This window comes from Prionailurus viverrinus, chromosome A1 (assembly GCF_022837055.1).
Source record: "Prionailurus viverrinus isolate Anna chromosome A1, UM_Priviv_1.0, whole genome shotgun sequence".
Classification (NCBI taxonomy): Eukaryota; Metazoa; Chordata; class Mammalia; order Carnivora; family Felidae; genus Prionailurus; species Prionailurus viverrinus.
Window position 1 is genome coordinate 88,465,913 of NC_062561.1, and position 20,839 is coordinate 88,486,751.

General features: G+C 58.5%; 1 protein-coding gene across 2 annotated transcripts in view; it reads right to left on the reverse strand.

The window, feature by feature from the left end:
• Positions 1-9,631, reverse strand: part of OBSCN (obscurin, cytoskeletal calmodulin and titin-interacting RhoGEF) — a 159,135-nt gene extending 149,504 nt beyond the window's left edge. The window contains exons 1-8 of one of the 2 annotated variants that reach the window (XM_047851995.1): positions 8,646-9,631; positions 7,217-7,486; positions 6,260-6,520; positions 5,199-5,507; positions 4,810-5,076; positions 3,745-4,020; positions 3,043-3,318; positions 2,125-2,400 (exon numbers count right to left, since the gene is read on the reverse strand). In XM_047851995.1, coding sequence (XP_047707951.1) covers positions 2,125-2,400; positions 3,043-3,318; positions 3,745-4,020; positions 4,810-5,076; positions 5,199-5,507; positions 6,260-6,520; positions 7,217-7,486; positions 8,646-9,624 — 2,914 coding nt within the window. In that variant the 5' untranslated portion in view covers positions 9,625-9,631. Of the gene's footprint in view, positions 1-2,124; positions 2,401-3,018; positions 3,319-3,744; positions 4,021-4,809; positions 5,077-5,198; positions 5,508-6,259; positions 6,521-7,216; positions 7,487-8,645 lie in introns of both variants that reach the window. The other variant, XM_047851979.1, reaches the window with a different exon arrangement.
• Between the last annotated feature and the right edge of the window lie 11,208 nt (positions 9,632-20,839).

The window sequence follows — 20,839 nt, forward strand, 5'->3', positions numbered from 1 at the left end:
TGATGGTACAGCATGGATGGACCTTGGAAACATGGTGCTCGATGGAAAGAGCCAGACTTAAGAGTCTACATGCTGTATGACTCCATTTAAATAAAGTGTCCACAACAGGCAAACCCACAGAGGCAGAAAGTGGATTCGTGAGTCCATGGGGGAGGGTAAACACAGGGTGATGGTGGGTTTAGCATGTCACGGCGTTATGACAATGTTCTAGAACTAGGTGGTGGTGCGGTCCATCACACAGCCTTGTGAATGTACTAAAACCACAGAATTGTATGCTGTACAAGGGTAGACTTTATGGCATTTTACTCAATTGCCTGGCACCAGTTCCTGTTCAGCCTCCTATCCCAAGCCTCAACACACCACCAGCTGCCTTCCAGAACTTTCCGGGCACCCTGACGTACACTCACTCCCTGAGCGCCACCCGCCTGATACACTTGGGCTCATCCTCCAGGACCTGATGCCAGGACCCTCCTGCCTGGACCTCAGCCCCACCAAGCAAGCTGTTGTCCCCTCTCTTCCCTACCTCGCCCCCAGAACCTTGGTTCAGAGGCCAGATTTCACAGTGTCTGGACGGGAGGCCTGTGCTTCTCACAGAGCACCAGGGATGGTCTTATGGACAGAGTCTCTCAGCAAAGTCTTAGAAGCTCTGTTACTACTTCGCAGAAAATGAAACTGAGTCACAGGTGGCAGGATCAAATGACCACAAATGGGGGGCCTAGGACAGCAGGCTTTGTTCTTTCCCAGGTCTGGAGGCCAGGAGACAGGTGAAGGTGCCATAGGGCCGCACTCCCTTGGAAGGTTCCAGGAGGGTCCCTCCTGCCTCTCCCAGCTGCCAGGGCCCCAGGCATTCTGGGCTCATGGCTGTGGCCATATCCCCAATCTCTGCCTCTGTCTCCATGTGGCCATCTCAAATCCCCCTCCCTCATCTCATAAGGACCCACCCTGATCCAGGATGCTCTCACCTCAAGATCCACCTCAACCTTGATCACCTCTGCAAAGACCCCATGTCCACATTAGGCCACGTTCTGAGGTCTGGGGGCACAGGTGACTTTCAGGGACACACAACACTGACAAGTTGCCCCAGTCACCCAGCAGAGGTTAGATCTGACCCTATCTACACTCTGATCCCTGCACTGCTTGCCTTGAACAGGGTGTCCAATCTCAGCGTGCAGTCACCCCGTGGGACAGGGCAGTCCCAGCACACACACAGGCCAGCCATGTAACCACTGGCCCACCTCCTCCACCCTCGACATCCCACTGCTGAGGCAGTAGGGCCAGGGGCACATTTTTCCAGGCTATCTGCAGGGGGGTGTGGCCATCAGAGTGTTTGAAACCACAGCAGACAAAAAAGGAATTAAAAAACACCCCTTGCATGTTCTTCCCACCTTGAATGTGATGGCCAGAGCTGTGGAAGCCATCTTGTGACCATGAGGCAACAAGCATTAGAAAGATCCTTATCTTGTGTTCAGGAAGGCAGAGAATTAGAGACAGACAGAAACTGTCCCCGGGATGTCCCTGTGATAGACTGTTAGAAGTGGTCCCTGATAAGCCAAGCCTCCCTGAGTCCACACCCCTCAACGGTGGGGTCTACTTCTCCCCCACCTTGAAACCAGACTGGCCTTATGCCTGTCTTTCCACCATACAAGGTGACGGAGGTCATACTCTGACCACAGACATTAACGAGCCCTGTAGCTCTGCTATGCCCTGAGGGGAAGGAGCTGGCTCTCCACAGGGAGAAATGGGCCCTGGGGTGAGGCATCATGAGGAAAGAAAGGTATCCCAGACACAGGAGTGAACCTCGCCAGCATCACAAGGAGAGAGAGGCTTGCTGTCCCAGACAGATGCATCCACTGAAACCACCCCTACTAGGACCTCAGATGCATGGATGAAGCCAGGCTGGATCTTCCTGTCCCAGAAGAAATGAACGGTCTCACTGAGCCCTGCCTGAGTTCCTAACCACAGAACCAACCGTCTCCAAAGTTTGGGGGTACTTCTTACATGGCACCAGATAACTGACTGATACAGGCCCTGACCAAGCTGCAGATCACTGCCCCAGTCCCCACCTATATACTTCCTCCAGGCCTGTTCCTAGGATACGGTCATACATCTGCCTCATCAACTGACCTGTCATGTCCAGGCGGAAGGAGACCTTCTCTCCCTTGGCCTCGCAGCTGTACTCCCCGGCGTCCACCTTCCCCGCCTGCTGCACCACCAGCCTCCTGCTGCAGCCCGTGGCCTCCATGCGCACTCTGGAGCTGGCACTCATCTTCTTCCCGCCCTTGTACCACGTCACCTCCGTCTTGTCCTGGGCCACCTCGCAGCTCAGCATGGCGCTGGCCCCCACCTTGGCCTGCACCTCACTGCATGCCGGCTGCCCCTTGGCAAACACGGCTGAGGGCTCTAAGGACAGGGAGGGACAGGTGGTCAGAGGTCTAGTTAGGTGAGGTTTCCCAAGACCTGGAGCCAAGGCACAGACACGCTGTAGACTCCAGGCCACCTTGGGAATCCTTCATGTCAGGTGCTGCCAGTGGGACCCTCCTCAGGCACAGGGTGGGGCTTGTGCCCTAACCCCTCTAAGCAGCATGATGGGCACCCCGGCTGGTGCCTGGGGACAGATGGAGGGAGGCATGGGGGGCAGTGGCCAAGACCCTACTAAGAGCCAGGACTCAGGCAAAGCCAGATCCTGAGAATCCACCAAGATGCACCAATAGGTTCTAGAAAGAGCCAGAGCCTCGTCCATCAAGATCCCAATTTAACCTGCCGAGGTGGCTTCCGGCACCTTTTGGGTCTTGCCAGCCTCACTTTTTCATCCTCAAAAAGAGAAAAAGGGCTGCAAATTTCTTATCTTTTATTCTCCATACCCACACTCCTCTCTCATCTAAACATTAGTTCTGTGGGCACTTTCTTTCCCCAATTCCGGAAGCAACTGCACCCCCACAAGCATTCTTGGAAAAAAGGAAGGGCCGGGCAGCTTGGCCTCACAAGTGCTTGATGCAGCCGGACCTGCTTCCTACCCACCAAGTCCTGGAGGCTGCAGCTCACCACTGACACGCAGCTGGAAGTCCACGGAGTCCTCGCCCACACGGCATGTGTAGGTGCCCTCATCCTGCTTGGTGACCGAGGCTGCCACCAGCCGGTGCCACGTTCCCACGTCCTCCTGCAGGAAGCGCTGGCTGGAGCGGCTGAGCTCCGTGCCATCCTTGTACCAGCGCACACAAACCTGGGCCTCAGAAGTCTCACATTCAAAGTGGGCTGGGCCCCCGGCCACGGCATCCACCAAGCCACCAGCTGTGTCCTTGTGCAGAAAGGGAGTGAGCCCTGCAAGGGCACATGGGCAGGTCAGGGGGCCGGCAGAGCCCTGGCCACACATCCACCCACTCAGACAGCAGATGGAGACGCCCAGAGCTCCAGGGCCTCACTGACCAGGGTCCCATTCAGAGGCAGGACTGGCCTGGGATGCTGACCTCTAACCACTCACGCACCACCTGCTCTTAGGAAGACCCTCCCCACCCTCTCACAGGCTGTCCACCTCTCACACCATAGCGTCACTGGAACCAGTTTCCCAGACTCCCGCTCCCCAAGATCAGCTAAGTCCCCCACCCTCCCACAAGGACAGAGGACAGGGGCTCCCACTGCCCAGACCCCCTAGAGCCTGCCCAGAGCTGGGAACATAATATGTGGCCGTGACTATGGTGATGGTGGGCAGGCGAGGACGTGGACACACACACACACAGAGGACATCACCTTGCACCAACAGCTGGTAGGCGATGCGGCCCCCACGGCTGACACACTCATACAGGCCAGCATCATCTCGCACCACATCCCGCACCAGCAGTGCCCGCTGTCCGGCACTCGCCTGGACCTCGTATTTGGGGCCCAGGGGCAGCACGTGGCCGTCCTTCAGCCATGTCACCGCCGCAGCCTGGTCTGAGAGCTCTGCCAAGAGCTGTGCCTCCTCATGCAGCCGGGCCAGCACTTCCCTCACAGCTGCCACTGGACGCTTGGCGGCCAGCCCTGGGGCTGTGTGGGGCCACACAGGTGGACACAGGGGACGTAGACAGAGGGGTGGACGGGGGGGGGGAAGGGGAAGGGGGCAGAAGGGGAAGGAGCAGAGGGAGAGGGGGCAGAGGGAGGGGGTGGACAGATGGGGAGGGGACATAGGGGATGGACAAAGGGAGGGGACATTGGGGAGGGGACAGAGGAGGTGGACAGAGGGAGAGGGGGCAGAGGGGAGGGGGCAGAGGGAGGGGGTGGACAGAGGAGGCAGACAGAGGGGACGGACGGGGACAGGGAGGGGGAGGGGACAGTGGAGAGTGGACAGAGGAAATGGATATGGAGGGGGAGGGGACAGAGGAGGGGGACAGAGGAGATGGACAGGGATGGGGAGGGGGCAGAGGAGAGTGGACAGAGAAAGCGGACAGAGAGGATGTATGGGCAAGAGAATGAGACAGTAAAGAGTAGATACAGTGGGGGGTGGGGTATGGGAGAACAGACAGAAAAAAAGAGGAAGAGACAAGATTGCAGAGAGAGAGGGGAGCAGATAGATGCAGAAGTGAGGTCCTGCAGCTCCTCCTCCACTCACGCTGAGGCCGAGGCCGCCCCCAGCCCTGGGCAAGCTGCCTCACACCCCCCTCCTCTGTCCTGCCCACCGCATCCAGACCACCCAGAGCCCACCTGGTCCTAGGGAAGATGCCTGGGGGGTTCACAGCCACACGCCCCTCCCCTGCCTGCCACATCCAGGAGACTACCTGGGAGCCCACCCTGCCCCTAGGGAAGAGGCCTGGGGGGTCACAGCTGGAGTCCCCCTACCTCGGACCTCCATACGGATGCTGTTCTCAATTCCGTTGGCCACGAACTTGAGCTCAGCGCCATGCATGCTGGCGGACACGGAGCGGATGGTGAGGGCATGCTGCGTGCCGTCGTGACGGATCACATACACACTGCTGGCCTTTAGGGCCTGGCCATCCAGGAACCACTCTCCAGCAGAGGCCAGAGTGAGGTCCACCGAGAAGGTCACCTCGCCACCCTCTACCGCCTCCACTGCCTTCAGAGGAGTCTTCACAGCCAGCTGGGGGGCTGCAGAGTGAGGGCCTTAGGAAGGGGCCGGCCTCTGCCCTCCTCTGCTCCCCCTCCAGAGCCTAAGTTCCCCCTCCCCCAGGAAGCCCTTGGGACAGGCTCCAGGAGCCTTCCTCACTTACCCAGGTGGACAGTCCCTGGAAACTCCAGGTAGGGGCTCTGGCCAAAGCTGTTCACAGCTGATACCCGGAACTGGAAGTCCCCCTCCTCAGCCACGCTGGCCACAGTCAGCTCACGTTCAGCCACCAACTCCGCCTCGTGGCACCGGCTCCAGGTGTAGGCACCAAGCCGCTTCTTTTCCACCAGATACCCGTCGATGGGGACAGGGCGGTCCCCATGGGGTGGTGGGGACCAGGCAAGGGTGACAGAACACTCTGTCCTTCCCTTTACCACAGGGGCCTCAGGGGCATGCAGGGGCGGCCTCCTAGGGGCTGGAGAGAGCACAGTCAATATCACTGACCGGCAGTTCCCTCCCAAAGCCCTGGGTCCAAGCTCAGCCCTTCAAGGTGTCACAGAACCCCACCCTGCTGGGGGAGCTACTTTCATGATCTGGGAATGGCCATGGCACAAGGGGACGCTGGGCCCAGGGAGGGCGTGGGCCCGCCACCCCTGTCCCAGCCCTGTGGCCATTTCTTTGGTTGCAGTGGGAAGAGTGCTCCGGCTTCAGGCCACTCAAACTGTGCACGTGGCCTGGGGACCAGGCTTATCCGTTTCTGCAGGTCTTAGGCTAACCAGTGACCAAAGCAGGTGCAGTGACCACTCTGAGGGTGCTCAGACCTGTGTGCAGGGACACATTCCTACCCCAACCAAGGGCTGACCAATGGGTGTGGGTGGGGGGAGGGACCTACCACCCAATCTACAAATGGGATACCAAAGGTCACAGAAAGAGGACACGCCTACACCTGAAATCCCACACCCACCCCATGCCACCCACAACAATCCCTACCTTCTAATTTGGTTCATAGAGTGGGGAGGCCACCAAGACTGCTACCTCACAGTCACCTGGGGTGATCACGGTGAAGAAAGGCGCAAACAAACCAGGGGCCCCAGGAAACTGAAGCTATGACCCATTGGTTCAGTCCCCCAAAGCCCTCCGTGCAGCGGGCTGGAGAGCACAGCAGGGCCCCATGGACGAAGGAGGCAAAGGGCACTGTCCATCCAAGGGCACTCCCCAGGCCCTTACCAGACACGAAGAACTGGGTGGACGTCCGGCAGTCACCAGCAGTGAAGGTCACCTCGCCCATGTCCTCCAGGCTGCACTGGGAGATGGTCAGCGTGTGGCACATGCCTTCTGTGGTGATGGCCACGCGGCCCCCGGCCACCATCTCCTCCTGGTTCCTCAGCCAGTGGACAGGGCCCTCGGGCCTGGCCAGCTCCACACAAAACATGGCCGTGTCACCCACACGCACCGCGGTCTTCCTCGGGAGCTTCCGAATGAGGTTTCCTGTGGTGGTCAGGGTGAGAGGCTGGTTAGATAGGACCCCTGCCCCAGCCTCCTTCCAGCACACCTTCTGGGTCCCTGTCCACCCCTGCAAGACACCATCCCCCCACCCCCCACATGGCCCCACGCCCCCTGCATGATGCCCCCAGTGCCCCTGCAAGACACCTGCCCCCCCAGGAACCCTGTCCCCATCCCCCAGGACCCCTGCCCTGCCCCTTCCCATCCCTGCCCACTCCTTGCAAGGCCCCACCCTCCACATGACCCCTCCACCTGCATGGCCCCACCAGCCGCAGGACCCTGGCCCTCCCCCCACGCGACCCCTGACCTCCCATAGGACCCCTGCCCTCACCCTCACATGACCCCTGCTCCCCCCATAGGACCCTACCCCCACCACCGCAGGACCCCTGCCCCATCCCGCATGACCCCTGCCCCCCCCAGGACCCCTTCCCTGCCCCTTCCGGCCCCTTCACCCCCCCCCCCACAGGACCCCTGTCCACATCCCGCAGGACCCCTGCCCAGCCCCTTCTGATCGCTGCCCACCTCCTGCAAGGCCTCACCACCAGCATGGCGCTGCCACCCGCAGGACCCCTACCCCCCCAACCCATGCTGCCACCCGCAGGACCCCTGCCCTCACCTCCACATGACCCCCTGCCCCCCCCCCCGTAGGACCCTACCCCTTTCCCGCCCGACCCCTCCCACCTTGCACCGCTAGCTCTGCCACCGTGCGGCTGCCCTCCGTGGTCTCGCAGATGTAGACGGCGTCGTCGTCGGCCGAGACGTTGCGCACCGTGAGCCTGCGCTCAGTGCCCGCCTCCTCGATGCCGTACTTGGCGCTGGCCCACAGACGCGTGTCCTCCTTGTACCACGCGGCCTCCGTGGACGGCAGCTGCACCTCGCACTGGAACGTGGCCGACTCCTTCTCCCGCACCTCCAGGTCCTGAAGTCGCCTCTTGAAGGGCACGGCGGGCTCTGCGGGGAGGAGGCGCGTGAGAGGTGCTGGGGCGGCGGGATGCTTGCAGCGGCGAGGCAGGGAAGAGAGCTCCGAGGAGACAGAGGAGGGGGAAGGGGGCAGATCGTGGGGATGGAGCAGCGGTGAGCTGCGGGGGAGGGCAGGAAGGGGGGCAGGTTAAGGGGTTCGGAGTGGGAGGCTGGAGCGTGGGGGGCGGGGGACCAGGGCAGGGTTGAGGGGGCTACGGGGCAGGGGGGAGTGGAGAGGCAGGCGAGCAGCAGGGAAGTGTGTAGGGAGGTAGGGGGATGGAGGTGGGACAGGGGCGGGCGAGGGCACAGAACCTGAAGAGCCCCTTTCCCTTAAACATTAGGAGATGTCCTGAAGACAAAAAGGAGAACCGAGGCCCGCAGGCAGCAGCCCAGCGCAAAGCTCGGGGGACTCACGCCCACGCCCACGCCCACGCAGCAGCCAGGCTGCGGGGCCAGCTCCAGATCACTGCAGTCTCTGATCACCGGCTGTGGGCCAGGCCCCGCTGCCCTGCGCATTTCCCCCTGTGCAGCCTCCCTCCCCAAGGAACCGGGCTGTTTCCTCCGCGTGGGCCATGGCCTGGGGCGCACACTGAAGGTCGGAGCGCCCTGAGATCCTACAGCGGGTCAGAAGTGGAGGTCAGTCTCTGCTCTTAGGAGCCTCGCCAACTTGCCCGCAGGACCTGATCACGTCGCCTACCAGGGCTTCCCTCCAGAACCCGGAGGGAGCCCCAGACCCCTCCAGGGATCCTCAACGGGAACCTGTGAACTGGCTCAACCCGGCTCGGCCCCAGCCCCAGCCCTTGCCTTTCTCCCCGACTCTGCCTGGGAGACCCCTTTGGCAACCTGTCACTGGGGTGGAGGGCCTGGCTCACCCCGACAGTGTCTCAGGAGGAGGGGTTGCTTAGGACAAAGCGCTTTGTTCACTCATGTGACTCTCACAAAGACAATGGGACAGGCCGAGGGTCATCCGTGTCACCCTCATTTCCTGGGCCCGAAGAGGCTAGAGCCGCCAACAGCTCTGCCTCAGGATTCCACCACGGATTCCATTCCAGGTGGGGGCGGGACAGGGGAGGCGCCTGCTTCTGGGCTCTGGGGGCAGCGACCTGGGCGGGGACCGTGCACTCCCGGCCCCCGCGGGCGAGGCGCTCACCTCGTACGACGACTAGCACGGAGCTGTAGGTTTGGCCCACCAGGTTGGACGCCGTGCAGGTGTAGAGGCCCCGGTCCGACTGCTTGCAGAAGAGGATCTTGAGCACGAAGTTCTCCTGAGCGTCCTCGTACACCAGGTGTCGCCGGCCCTCCACCACCAGCTGGCCATCCTTCTTCCACACCGTCTCTGGCTTAGGCTCGCCCGTCACGTAGCAACTGAGGCGCGCGTGCTTGCCTTCAGTCACCGTGCAGGTGCGCGTGCCAGAGCCAGGTGGCGAGGCAGGGATGCCCTCGGCGCGCATCGCCTCCCGACGCCGCTGCAGGTGCGCCAGAAGCCCGGCAGTGGAGGCTCCCGGCGGGGCGGCGTCTGGGTCCGCGTCTACCGTGAGCGCGGCGTCGGCACTGGCGACGCCCAGCGGGTTCTCGGCGCGCACCGTGTATGTGCCTCCGTCGCGCGGCCGCGCGGACTGGATGCGCAGCGCGCTGGCCTCGCCGCTGGCCTCCACGCGCACCCGGGGGGCGTCGGGCGCGCCCAGGCGCCGGCCGTCCTTGGCCCAGCTCACGGCCATGGGCGGCGAGCCGCGCACGCGGCAGCGGAAGGTGGCCTCGGCGCCCTCGCGCACGCGGATGGACGTGGGCCGCAGCAGGAAGTGGGGCGCCTGCTCGGCGTAAGTGGCCTCGGCGTCCACCTGCAGGCCCACGGCCGCGAAGGCCTCGCCGATGGCATTGCGCGCGCGGCACACGTACTGCCCACTGTCGCCCAGGGCCAGGTCCAGGATGGTGAGGCGGTACAGGTCGCCGTCCTGGGCCAGCCGGAAGCGAGAGCCCGCCTCCACCGGCTGCTGGTCCTTCTCCCAGCTCACCTGCGGCGTAGGGTTGCCCACGATCTGGCAGCTCAGCGTGGCGTCCTTCCCCACCGACACCACAAAGGCCTTGGGCCGGGTCAGGAATCGGGGCGCCCCGCTGAATGAGTGATCCATGGTGGGGGGCGGGGGGCGGCAGGACGGACCTGAGAGCAGGTTGGGGGAAGGTCATAGTGGGGATGAGACGCAGGTGCTGTCTGAATCCTCCGCGGCTTCCCAACCAGTGTCCCTGAAGAACCCAGTCTAACCCAGGGTGGACACCTCCCGGCCTTATCTCCACCCCCCACCTCCACGCGCAGGTAGAACTACCAGAAGGCACAGTGGTGCAGAAAATCAGATTTACCCCTTTCTGGGCACCTGGAGTCTGGTGCACCCCTCGACGGGCTTTTCTAATGGGTGAGCATATCTCCTTCCTGTCCCCCCAGCTCTAGCCCTACGCCCCAACTCAGGTCCAGTTGAGAACCTGTCCCAAAACAGCACACCAGCAGCCAGGCTGGCCCTCCTCTTTGTGCACCAGGGTCCTCCCTCCCCTGGGGGCCATGCTGTACCTCTCCACACAGACCTGCCTGTTCCCCCCTGCCCACTCCAGCTGCTTCCTGGTGACCAGTTCCCGTCCCCCACACACCTCTGCTTCCTGGAGTCTGAAACTCCAGTCTGCTTACATCACTGCCACTCAGCTCTCCACACCTGGACGGGGCCTGGCCCCTGGCGGGAGTGCACCCAAGGTGACCCATCTCCCAGCAGGCTCTCCTCTGAGCCCTTGGCCCTGCGTGTCCCCTTTTGTCCCCCCACTTCCTCCTCCGGGTGACTCATCTTCCAAAGCTGTTGGGCTACACATCCTGCCGGGTGCAGCTCAACCCTCCTCGCCCCAGGAAGTGCCCACGACAGAGACCTGTCCCACCTGTAGCTGCCTGCACCTGTCCTGCGATGCCTCCTCCCCTCCCCTGCCAAAAAACCCTGATGAGCAGGGAAGGATTAGAGACCCTGTTGCCAGGTGACTTCCTCCTAACTGGCTGAGCTGCCCACACTCCCTCGCTGTGAACAGCCACAGGAGGATCTGGAGGGCACACAGTCAGCAGTGAGCCCAGGGAGGACAGGCAGAGAGTCCCCTGGGAAGGGCCTGGCCAGGTTGACTGGCAGGAGCCCTGTCACTCTACAGACTTTGTGGCTCCACTGGCCAGGCACCCTGTGGGGATGGGGTGGGCACCACCCAAAAGCCTCAGGGGACAGGTCTCTGCCTAAGCCTCCCCTCCCCCTCAGGCCCCAGCTGGCCTTCAGCACAGGTGGGTATGGTGAGCCTGGGCCTTACCCACCCCCCCACCCCACCCCCGGCTTCTTTATGTAAGAATAGCAGCTCACTGGGCTCAGGGCTGGCCTCAAGCACCTTTACTCCTTCCCCAATCCACAGCTGGGCTTCTAGCGTGGGCTGCCCACTGGGGGACAAGTGGTGTGATGTCCTGTGATTCAGGGCCTAATCCCCCTTAATCCCCCTCTAGGAGGTGAGACCGCTCCAGCCTGCTGACTCACTGTGTGGTCAGCACCTCTGGCCCCTGCCCCCCACAGCCTGGCCATATTCTGGAGCTGGGAGGACCTGGGCAGGTGGCCACCAGAGCCCCGCCCCTGGGGACGCCCTCTTGGGCCTTGATGTCCCTCTAGAGAAGGCTTACTCAGATCTCCCCTGAGATCTAAGCTCCCAGGGCCCCCCTCCTGAATCACAGTCGGTGGGTTCCCCAAAGCAGGACACTGAATCCTCCCTCCAACACACCAGGTGCAGCTATGGGAGATAGGTCCTCTGAGCTCATGAGTGGGCATGGGCAGGGGCCACCCCACAGCTAGTAGCCTCTGGGGGGCAGGAACAGCAACAGGGACAGGACAGGGAGCTCCCATCACCACACGTGCTTAGGGGGAGCCAGCCCAGGACCTTGGCAGGTGTACAGGCTGACCCCTGGCCTGGCAGGGGTGGGCAGAGACCTCCAAGATCCTCTGAGGCCCCCAGGGACAGTGCTGATGCCTGTCTCCTCATTTAACAGCCTGTATTTCCCACCTCAATGCAGCAGACACCATGAAGCCAGGGTTGGGGGCTCCCACAGATACAGCTGCCTCCGAGTCTACCCTGCCAGGCAGGCATCCCCACTGGTCAGTAGAACCCTAGCTCCAGAAATGCTTGCCCGAGGACTCCAGAGCCACCCACCGTCCTTCAGGCCAAGTCGGGAACACCCTCTGGGGGCCCCCAGAACTCCCATTGGGCACATACATGCAGCAGTGAGCTCAGAGACAGGAGACTCAGGAGGGGACACAGCCCCAGCCTCCCAGGAAAAGCCCCTTCCTTCCTCAGATGCCCGCCTGGGAAGGCAGCTCCCTGTAGACCCCACTCAGATTCCTGATGCCTTGGAGGACCTAGCTTGGCACTGGCAGGAGCCTCCCTCCACATGGAGACCATGACTCCCCCACCCCCACCTGGGGTCATTTCTCTAGAGCCCAGGAGTCCCTGGGGCTGACCTGAGCCCTGCCCACACCCTCCATCCTGGCTCTTCTAGAACTCGGCCAATCTCAGGTCCTCTTCCAGGGGCCCCTGGGCCATTTCTCAGATGCACCAAGGGTGGGAAGTGACTTGCAGCCTGACTGCAGAGTCTGGTCCCTTCCTGGGAATCCCTGCTGCCCCCGCCCCCACCCTTCCAGAAAAGACTTCCAAGGGCAGCTCCTGGAGTCTGTGCCTCCCCCTAGACCCCTGGGCTGGCGGCTTCCCGAACTCCTGGGGAAATTCTTTCCTGGAGTCAGGTGTCAGTGCCCCTTTGGCTGTCCCCTCTGCTGAGCCAACAGGCCTAAAATAGCCCCAGCTGTCAGCGGACATCCATCTCAGCAGAGCTGGGGGCAGGGCCGGCCAGACCTCTAGGCCTGCCTCACAGCAGGGAGCCCCCAGCGAAGGAGGAGGTGGATGCACCCCATGGCCCCCTGACCTCACACCCCAGCTGCTCCCTCCCCAAATGAGGGCTCAGGTCACTGCAGGGACTGGATTCCAGGGCTCCAACCCTCAGAGGAGCGGCACAGCCTGGCTAGACCAGCCCCCTCCCAGGGCCAACTGTACCCCACAGCCCTGACCTTCAACAGAGCAGTCCTGGAGGAGAGGGGCTAGGCCCAGGATGGCCCCCACCCCTGTCTGTCCTGCCTCCTCACCTGTCTCTACGGGAGGCTGGGAGCAGCACCCAGGCGGGGGGCTCAGACGGCAGGGCAGGGGCTGCTGGGTCTCACCTCCCTCCACGGGCCCAGGACCGACACGGCTCCCACCCAGCAGCCCACTCTCTAGCCGGTCCTCAGACTGGACAGGGACGAAAGGACAGGCGGACGCTGTCAGCTGGGGAAGGCTGGGCCCGCCCCCACCACCAGCCAGCCCAACCCAGCCCAACTCCAAAATAGCCCGGGTGTCACTGCCCCGGATTTGGTTTCACCCCCAGCCCCATGGAAGCAAAGGGCACAGACTCTGCATGGCCAGGTGTTTGGTGGGGGACAGCAGGGATGTGGGTAGGGCAGGGACCCCATCTTGTGGGGAACCCTGTTCAGACTAATATCCCGGAGTGCAGGGAAGGAAGGAGCCTAGGGGACCCAGAACCACCCAGAGGAGAGAGGGGGACCTGAGACCCCCAGAGGATATCCAAGATCACCTTGAAGGGACCTGGGACCCCTCCCCCAGAAAGGGATCCAGAACCAGTCAGAGGGGACCCAGAGCCAGCCAGAGGGGGTCCAAGACTGCCCAGAGGGGACTAGAACCAGCCAGAGGGGAGAGGGGGACCAGAAACCACACAGAGGGCACCCAGGACTGCCCAGAGGGGACAGGGGTCCCAGGACCATGCCAAGTGCACTGGCCGTCTGAAGGTCCTGCAGACTCTGGGTATAGGTGGGCAGCCAGAAGCTACACACAGGCCTAGGGCAGGTATTGTATCCTTGGTGCTTCCGGCAGCACCTGGCCTAGCTGTTGTGTCCATGGCACCTTTAAATGGGAACCCCTGAGAACCCAGCTAGGGGCCTTTGCTGGCCATGGACAAGGGAGGGCCCCAGGCCCCAGGATGGGCCGGCAGGACAATGTGTGTGCTGCAAATGACCCAGGAAGACTGTTCCCAACTCCATGGCTATCTCCCTGATGCAGGGACAAGCAGGGACAAAAGGCCAGCCCTGCCTGGGTGAAAGGTGGCCTTTGTCTGGTGGGGCTTAACCAGGACCCAGAGGGGCCACCTGCTGGGAAGTGGTTGATCCCCGCCTCCAGCAGCCCAGGTCTGAGAAACCCCCTTCAGGAACCCCAGATGAGGGTAGGGACCAGGGGAAGACACGCAGGCATGCCCCTTGCACCTGCTTGATCTGAGGACTTTTCCTGCAGGTGTGTCCACCAGTTGACCCTCACCACAGCCAGGTGTAAGGGCCAGGGGTCCAGAGCACCCAGGGAGGTGGGAAGGAGGGTAGGGAGGAAGCAGACCCACCATAGCCAGCAAGATGGGAGTTCTATGCACACTCAGCTTCACCCCTGCCCTCAGCCAGCACCCCTGTGTCTGCTGGGGAAACCGAGGATCTGAGCACAGACCAGATGCACCCAGAGTGCCCAAAATCTGAGCTCAGTCACCATGATAAAACCACAGAATAGAAGGCTTCAACAGACATTCATTTCTCAGGGTTTGGGAAGCTACATTCTGAGAAGGTGCCTGAAGATCCTGGACACCGAGGTGGTACAGACACAGATAGCTAGTCACGCTGTAGCCAACAGAGGGCAAGCCCTCCAGGGTCCTTCTTCCTCTTCTGTGAACACTGATGCCACACGGGGACCGGGAATGATCTCAACTTTGATGATCCCCTGACACCAGCATATTAGCAGTTACCCCCTGACTTCTGACTTCCTGTAGTCCTGGGATCCTCCTCTTCCAGTCCTCCTCCCTGACCTGTGACCCTCCATAGAGGGGTCTGGAGACCCTCCCCCATCCTCCTCCCTGACCTGTGACCCTCCATAGTTTACCCTCCTCCTCTGTCCTCCTCATGACCTGTGATCCTCCATAGCTCACCCCCATGCTCATCCTCCTCTCTGACCTGTAACCCCCCATAGCTCACACTCATAAGTCTCTCTGAGTCCCTTGTCCCTATGCCCTGTCAAAGACAGGCAAGTTTGGCTCTAGGAAGTGGCACCTGCAGATCAGGATCCCCCCGGCCATGCACCCCTGGCACCAGCCCATCTGCTGCCTGTGGACAGACCCCAGGCCACCGGCTGCAGCCCCTGCCCATACATCACTGGGCTCTTGTGGGACATTTGGCCTCCTTGATGCTCCCTGCATCTACACTCTGCTCATGTGGTGTGCCAGACCATCCACATGCTGGCTGCATGCCATGGGACTGTCCCGTCCTCCTCATGGCTCTGACAGGAGCAATGGGCCTGGCTGAGCTGTGAGTGGTCCGTCTGAGGGGAGAGGCCCATCTGGGAGGCACCAAGGGGAGGGGGCCATGCTTGCACTGCTGTGTGGCCCCGGGCACACCCCTGCAGGGCCCGTCTCCTTCTGGAGCTGCCCGCATGGCTGTGTGGCCCTGGGCACACCCTTGCGGGGACTTTTCCTTCTTTTTTTTTTTTAATTTTTTTATCTTGTTTTATTTTGTATTTTTTAAAAATTTACATCCAAATTAGTTTAGCATATAGTGCAACAATGATTTCAGGAGTAGATTCCATACTGCCCCTTACCCATTTAGCCCACCCCCCTCCCACAACCCCTCCAGTAACCCTCTGTTTGTTCTCCATATTTATGAGTCTCTTCTGTTTTGTCCCCCTCCCTGTTTTTTTTAATTTAACTTTATTTTTTAAAATTTACATCTAAATTAGTTAGTATATAGTGAAGCAATGATTTCAGTAGATTCCTTAATGCCCCTTACCCATTTAGCCCATCCCCCCTCCCACAACCTCTCCAACAACCCTGTTTGTTCTCCATATTTATGAGTCTCTTTTGTTTTGTCCCCCTCCCTGTTTTTATATTATTTTTGTTTCCCTTCCCTTATGTTCATCTGTTTTGTCTCTTAAAGTCCTCATATGAGTGAAGTCATATGATTTTTGCCTTTCTCTGACTAATTTCACTTAGCATAATACCCTCCAGTTCCATCCACGTAGTTGCAAATGGCAAGATTTCATTCTTTTTCATTGCCAAGTAATACTCCACTATATATATATCACAACTTCTTTATCCATTTCTCCATTGATGGACATTTGGGCTCTTTCCATACTTTGGCTATTGTTGGTAGTGCTGCTATAAACATGGGGGTGCATGTGTCCCTTTGAAACAACATACCTGTATCCCTTGGATAAATGTCTAGTAGTGCAATTGCTGGGTCATACAGTAGTTCTATTTTTAGTTTTTTGAGGAACCTCCATACTGTTTTCCAGAGTGGCTGCATCAGCTTGCATTGCCACCAACAATGCAAAAGAGATCCTCTTTCTCCGCATCCTCGCCAACTTCTGTTGTTGTCTGAGTTGTTAATGTTAGCCATTCTGACAGGTGTAAGGTGTTATCTTATTGTGGCTTTGATATGTATTTCCCTGATGATGAGTGATGTGGAGCATTTTTTTCACGTGTCGGTTGGCCATCTGGATGTCTTCTTTGGAGAAGTGTCTAGTCATGTCTTTTCCCCATTTCTTCACTGGATTATTTGTTTTTTGGGTGTTGAGTTTGACAACTTCTTTATAGATTTTGGATACTAACCCTTCATCTGGTATGTCATTTGCAAATATCTTCTCCCATTCTGTCCGTTGCCTTTTAGTTTTGCTGATTGTTTCCTTTGCTGTGCAGAAGCTTTTTATTTTGATGAGGTCCCAGTAGTTCAATTTTGCTTTTGTTGCCCTTGCCTCCAGAGATGTGTTGAGTAAGAAGTTGCTGCAGCCAAGATCAAAGAGGTTTTTGCCTGCTTTCTCCTCAAGGATTTTGGTGGCTTCCTGTCTTACATTGAGGTCTTTCATCCATTTTGAGTTTATTTTTGTGTATGGTGTAAGAAAGTGGTCCAGGTTCATTCTTCTGCATGTTGTTGTCCAGTTTGCCCAGCACCACTTGCTGAAGAGACTGTCTTTGTTCCATTGGATATTCTTTCCTGCTTTGTCAAAGATTAGCTACCCATACATTTGTGGGTCCATTTCTGGGTTCTCTATTCTGTTCCATTCATCTGAGTGTCTGTTCTTGTGTCAGTACCATACTGTCTTCATGATTACAGCTTTGTAGTATAGCTTGAAGTCTGGGATTGTGATGCCTCCTGCTTTGGTTTTCTTTTTCAAGATTGCTTTGGCTATTCGGGGTCTTTTCTGGTTCCACACAAATTTTAGGATTATTTGTTCTAGCTCTGTGAAGAATGCTGGTGTTACTTTGATAGAGATTGCATTGAATATGTAGATTGCTTGGGTAGTATCGACATTTTAACAATATTTGTTCTTCCTATCCAGAAGCATGGAACCTTTTTCCATTTTTTTTGTGTCTTGTCAATTTCTTTCATAAGCTTTCTATAGTTTTCAGTGTACAGACTTTTCCCTTCTTTGATTAGATTTATTCCTAGGTATTTTATGTTTTTTTGTGCAACTGTAAATGGGATCAATTCCTTGATTTCTCTTCTGTCACTTCATTGTTGGTGTATGGGAAGGCAACCGATTTCTGTGCATTGACTTTATATCCTGCAACTTTGCTGAATTGATGAATCAATTCTAGCAGTTTTTTGGTGGAATCTTTTGGATTTTCCATATAGAGTATCATGTCATCTGCAAAGAGTGAAAGTTTGACCTCCTCCTGGCTGATTTGGATGCCTTTTATTTCTTTGTGTTGTCTGACTGCAGAGGCTAAGACTTCCAGTACTATGTTGAATAACAGTGGCAAGAGTGAACATCCCTGTCTCATTCCTGGCCTTATGGGGAAAGCTCTGTTTTTCCCTATTGAGGATGATATTAGCCTTGGGACATTCATATATGGCTTTTATGATCTCGAGGTATGCTCGTTCTATCCCTACTTTCTTAAGGGTTTTTATCAAGAAAGGATGCTGTATTCTGTCAAATGATTTCTCTGCATCTATTGAAAGGATCATATGGTTCTTGTCCTTTCTTTTATTAATGTGATGAATCACATTAATTGTTTTGCAGATATTGAACCAGCCCTGCATCCCAGGTGTAAATCCCACTTGGTTGTGGTGAGTAATTTTTTTAATGTATTGTTGAATCTGGTTGGCTAATACCTTGTTGAGGATTTTTGCATCCATGTTCATCAGGGAAATTGGTCTATAGTTCTCCTTTTCAGTGGGGTCTTTGTCTAGTTTTGCAATCAAGGTAACTCTTCACAGAAAGAGTTTGGAAGTTTTCCTTCCATTTCTATTTTTTGGAACAGCTTCAAGAGAATAGGTGTTAACTCTTCCTTAAATGTCTGGTAGAATTCCCCTGGAAAGCCATCGGGGCCATCTCCTGCACTTGCCAGCACTGCTGTGTGACCCTGGGCACACCCCTGTGGGGGCCCGTCTCCTTCTGCACCTGCACACACTGCTATGTGGCCCCACCCATGCCCACAGCCACACCTGGAGCGTGTTTCAGGACGTGCACGGCTGACCTCCAGGCCTGGGCCCTGCCACCAAGGGCAGGGGAGATGCTGCAGTGGAGCTCAGGGCAGCTGCAAGCCTGAGAGGTCACAAGGGCTACAAAACTAAGTTGTCACACAATTACACTGTGTGCAAGAAATGGGGGGCCAGACTCGGCCCCAGGGGAGGCCTCCAGCTGGTCTGATTCCTGACGAAGCGTGTGATTTCCTCAGCTGCAGAAGGCTGTGTCCCAACCCTCCCAGGCCTAGGAGGAATGGCCTCGGGAGGAATGGCCTCGAGAGTCATGGGGGTACACCACTGGGGCAGGAAGGGAGCCCAACAGCCCACACTGCCTCCGACCCTCCACCAGAAGCCACAGGACTGGGAAAAAGGCCAGAAGGCCAGGAAGCTGAAAGCCGTCAGTAGGCCATGGTGGCCAGCACCAGTACCCTTGTGCTGTAACCCAACATGCCCACGTGTTACCCTGACTCCAGACCCCGAACATGTATTTCTTTGCAAGGAAAGAAGTGAGAGACAAAAATCCATTCTTGGAAAAACAGGTGATGATGCGAGTCACCTGGGTATGGGGGGGTCCCCCCCCTCCTGTCCTGCTGGCGGCCCGTGGGGGCGAGGAACGCAGTTCTCCACAAGGCTTCTGTGAACGCCAGTGGGCCACGCTGCTGGCTTCCAGGGACACCCCCCCCCCCCTCATTCCAGTCAGGTTCAAGTGTACTTTCCCCAGGAGTATTTCAGGAACAAGGTAAGATCTACTGGAGCAAATGAGCTCGACCCCAACCGCAGGGTGCTGAGGCTGTACCCCAACCCAGGGCGCTGAGGCTGTACCCCCACCCAGGGCGCTGAGGCTGCACCGGGGAAGGGGTGGGGGGGACACCAGCCCATGCAAACAGCCCGACTCAGGTGGGGAGAGCAGAGCCCCCCCCCCCACCCATCCGCTCCTACTCCCCCCCCCCCCCACCCCGCATTGTCAGCGTGCCTCTGGGTAGCCCCTGATGGATGCCGTTGAACCCGTTCCTTCTCCCGCCCGTGTGCTTCTCTGGCTCTGCGCATCGTCCAACAGGAGAAACCCTGACTGTGGAGGATACCGGCTCCCATCCCCCTCCTTTCCTCCCAAAGATACTTCATTTTAGTTTCCATAGCAAGAGCAAGGGTGCAGGCCCCCAAATCTTCTAAGTTACTGCCCTTGTTGCCGGCAGCGAGGCCCCGAGAGAAGGGAGCACAGCGGCACGACCGAAATGACCCGAGCTTCTGCAGGTGCGTGCAGGGCTCACTCAAGCCCCTGGGCTCTTCCAGCCGCACCCCAAACAGCACAGCCTCGTGTCTGCGGAGCTGAGTCCGTGCGCAGGGGTCTGCAAAGTTTATCCGCGACATGCGCTGGGGCAGACCCTTCCTAAGGAAGTAGGTTTGGCCTCTGGGAAGACTTGCTCCCCTGGGCAATACATACGCGTTTCTAAGTAGTGCCGGCTACGTGGGGTCCTAGCTGAGGACGCGGGCCCTTTGAATCCACCTGCTAACTTTTGAGTGTGGCCTCATATGGTTATGTCCAGCGAGAAACAAGTGTGCAGCAAACATTATCATCTGGAAAACGCTCACTGAGCCGAACACAGAGGCAGGCCAAGCCTCCGCTTCCCTGCTGACCTTCCTTGGGGGAGGGCGAGGCTGGGGGTCGGCCGTGCCCTCTCCCATCCAGACAGAGCGTGAATGAATCTACATTTGGGGCAAGACACCCTTTCTTCAGGGACAACTCAAGTGTGAGCGGAACCTAGAGACCCTTTATCCCAGAAGGAACCTGAGCCTTCCTGGCCGCAGCACAGACCGAAGGGACTGGCACGTGGGCTTAAGACTAAGCGGCCAGTTAGCAGGCACCCAGCACCACCCTGGGACCTGAGCCGGCTTCCACAGCCTGGATACCTTGGTCCCCCCACCCCGAATTCATACTGCCAGGGCCTCAGTCTTGGAGGCAGGGCCTTTGGTGGGTGATGAGGTGCTGAGGGTGGAGCCCCAATGATGGGATCAGTGCCCTTAGGAAGTCACCCTTGCCCCTTCCACCACAGGACACCTCCAGAAGATGCTGTCCATGAACCAGGAAATCAGCCTCACCAGACACCATGTCTCAGACCTCCAGCCTCCAGAGCCCTGAGAAAGAAGTGTGTTCACAACCCTTGGTCTGTGGTGTCCGGGCACAGCACCCTGGCTGACCTGGCATTGGAAAGGCCACGCCCGCATGCTTGAAACCATGACTCTCACATCCTCACAGTGAAGCATTCAGTGAAAGGGTTCTAAAGGGTTAGACAACCCCTGCTGGGTTTACTCGGAGGCAATCACTGAGTCCTCCGGAAAAGCAGGTGTGCACACGGTCAGGTGCTCGGCGTGTGGGCTGCTGCCCAGCTCAGGACCTGTGGCATAAGGAAGGTGGCACATCTGGTCTCCATCCTGGTCCTGACACCAAGCTCCTTCCCACCTTGGGATTTCCCGGTGACAGAGCGTCTCTTGATGTAACCAGGCGACTCCTGGCTGGTTCCTTCCTGGGTGGGGGCAGGTCCCCAGAAAGATGGAGACCTGACTGGAAGCCTGGAACGTTCAGTCCCACCCCCGTCCCCTAGGGAGCTATCACAATCCCTTGTGCCTATGTGGCAAAGACCCCAAAGATCCCAGTAGTGGGGGGTTCAGGGAGCTTCTGGGTTGGGGCATGTCTCCACTGGGCTCAGGACCCTCCCGGACCTCACCCGTGTGCCTCTTCATCTGGCTGTTCATCTGTGCC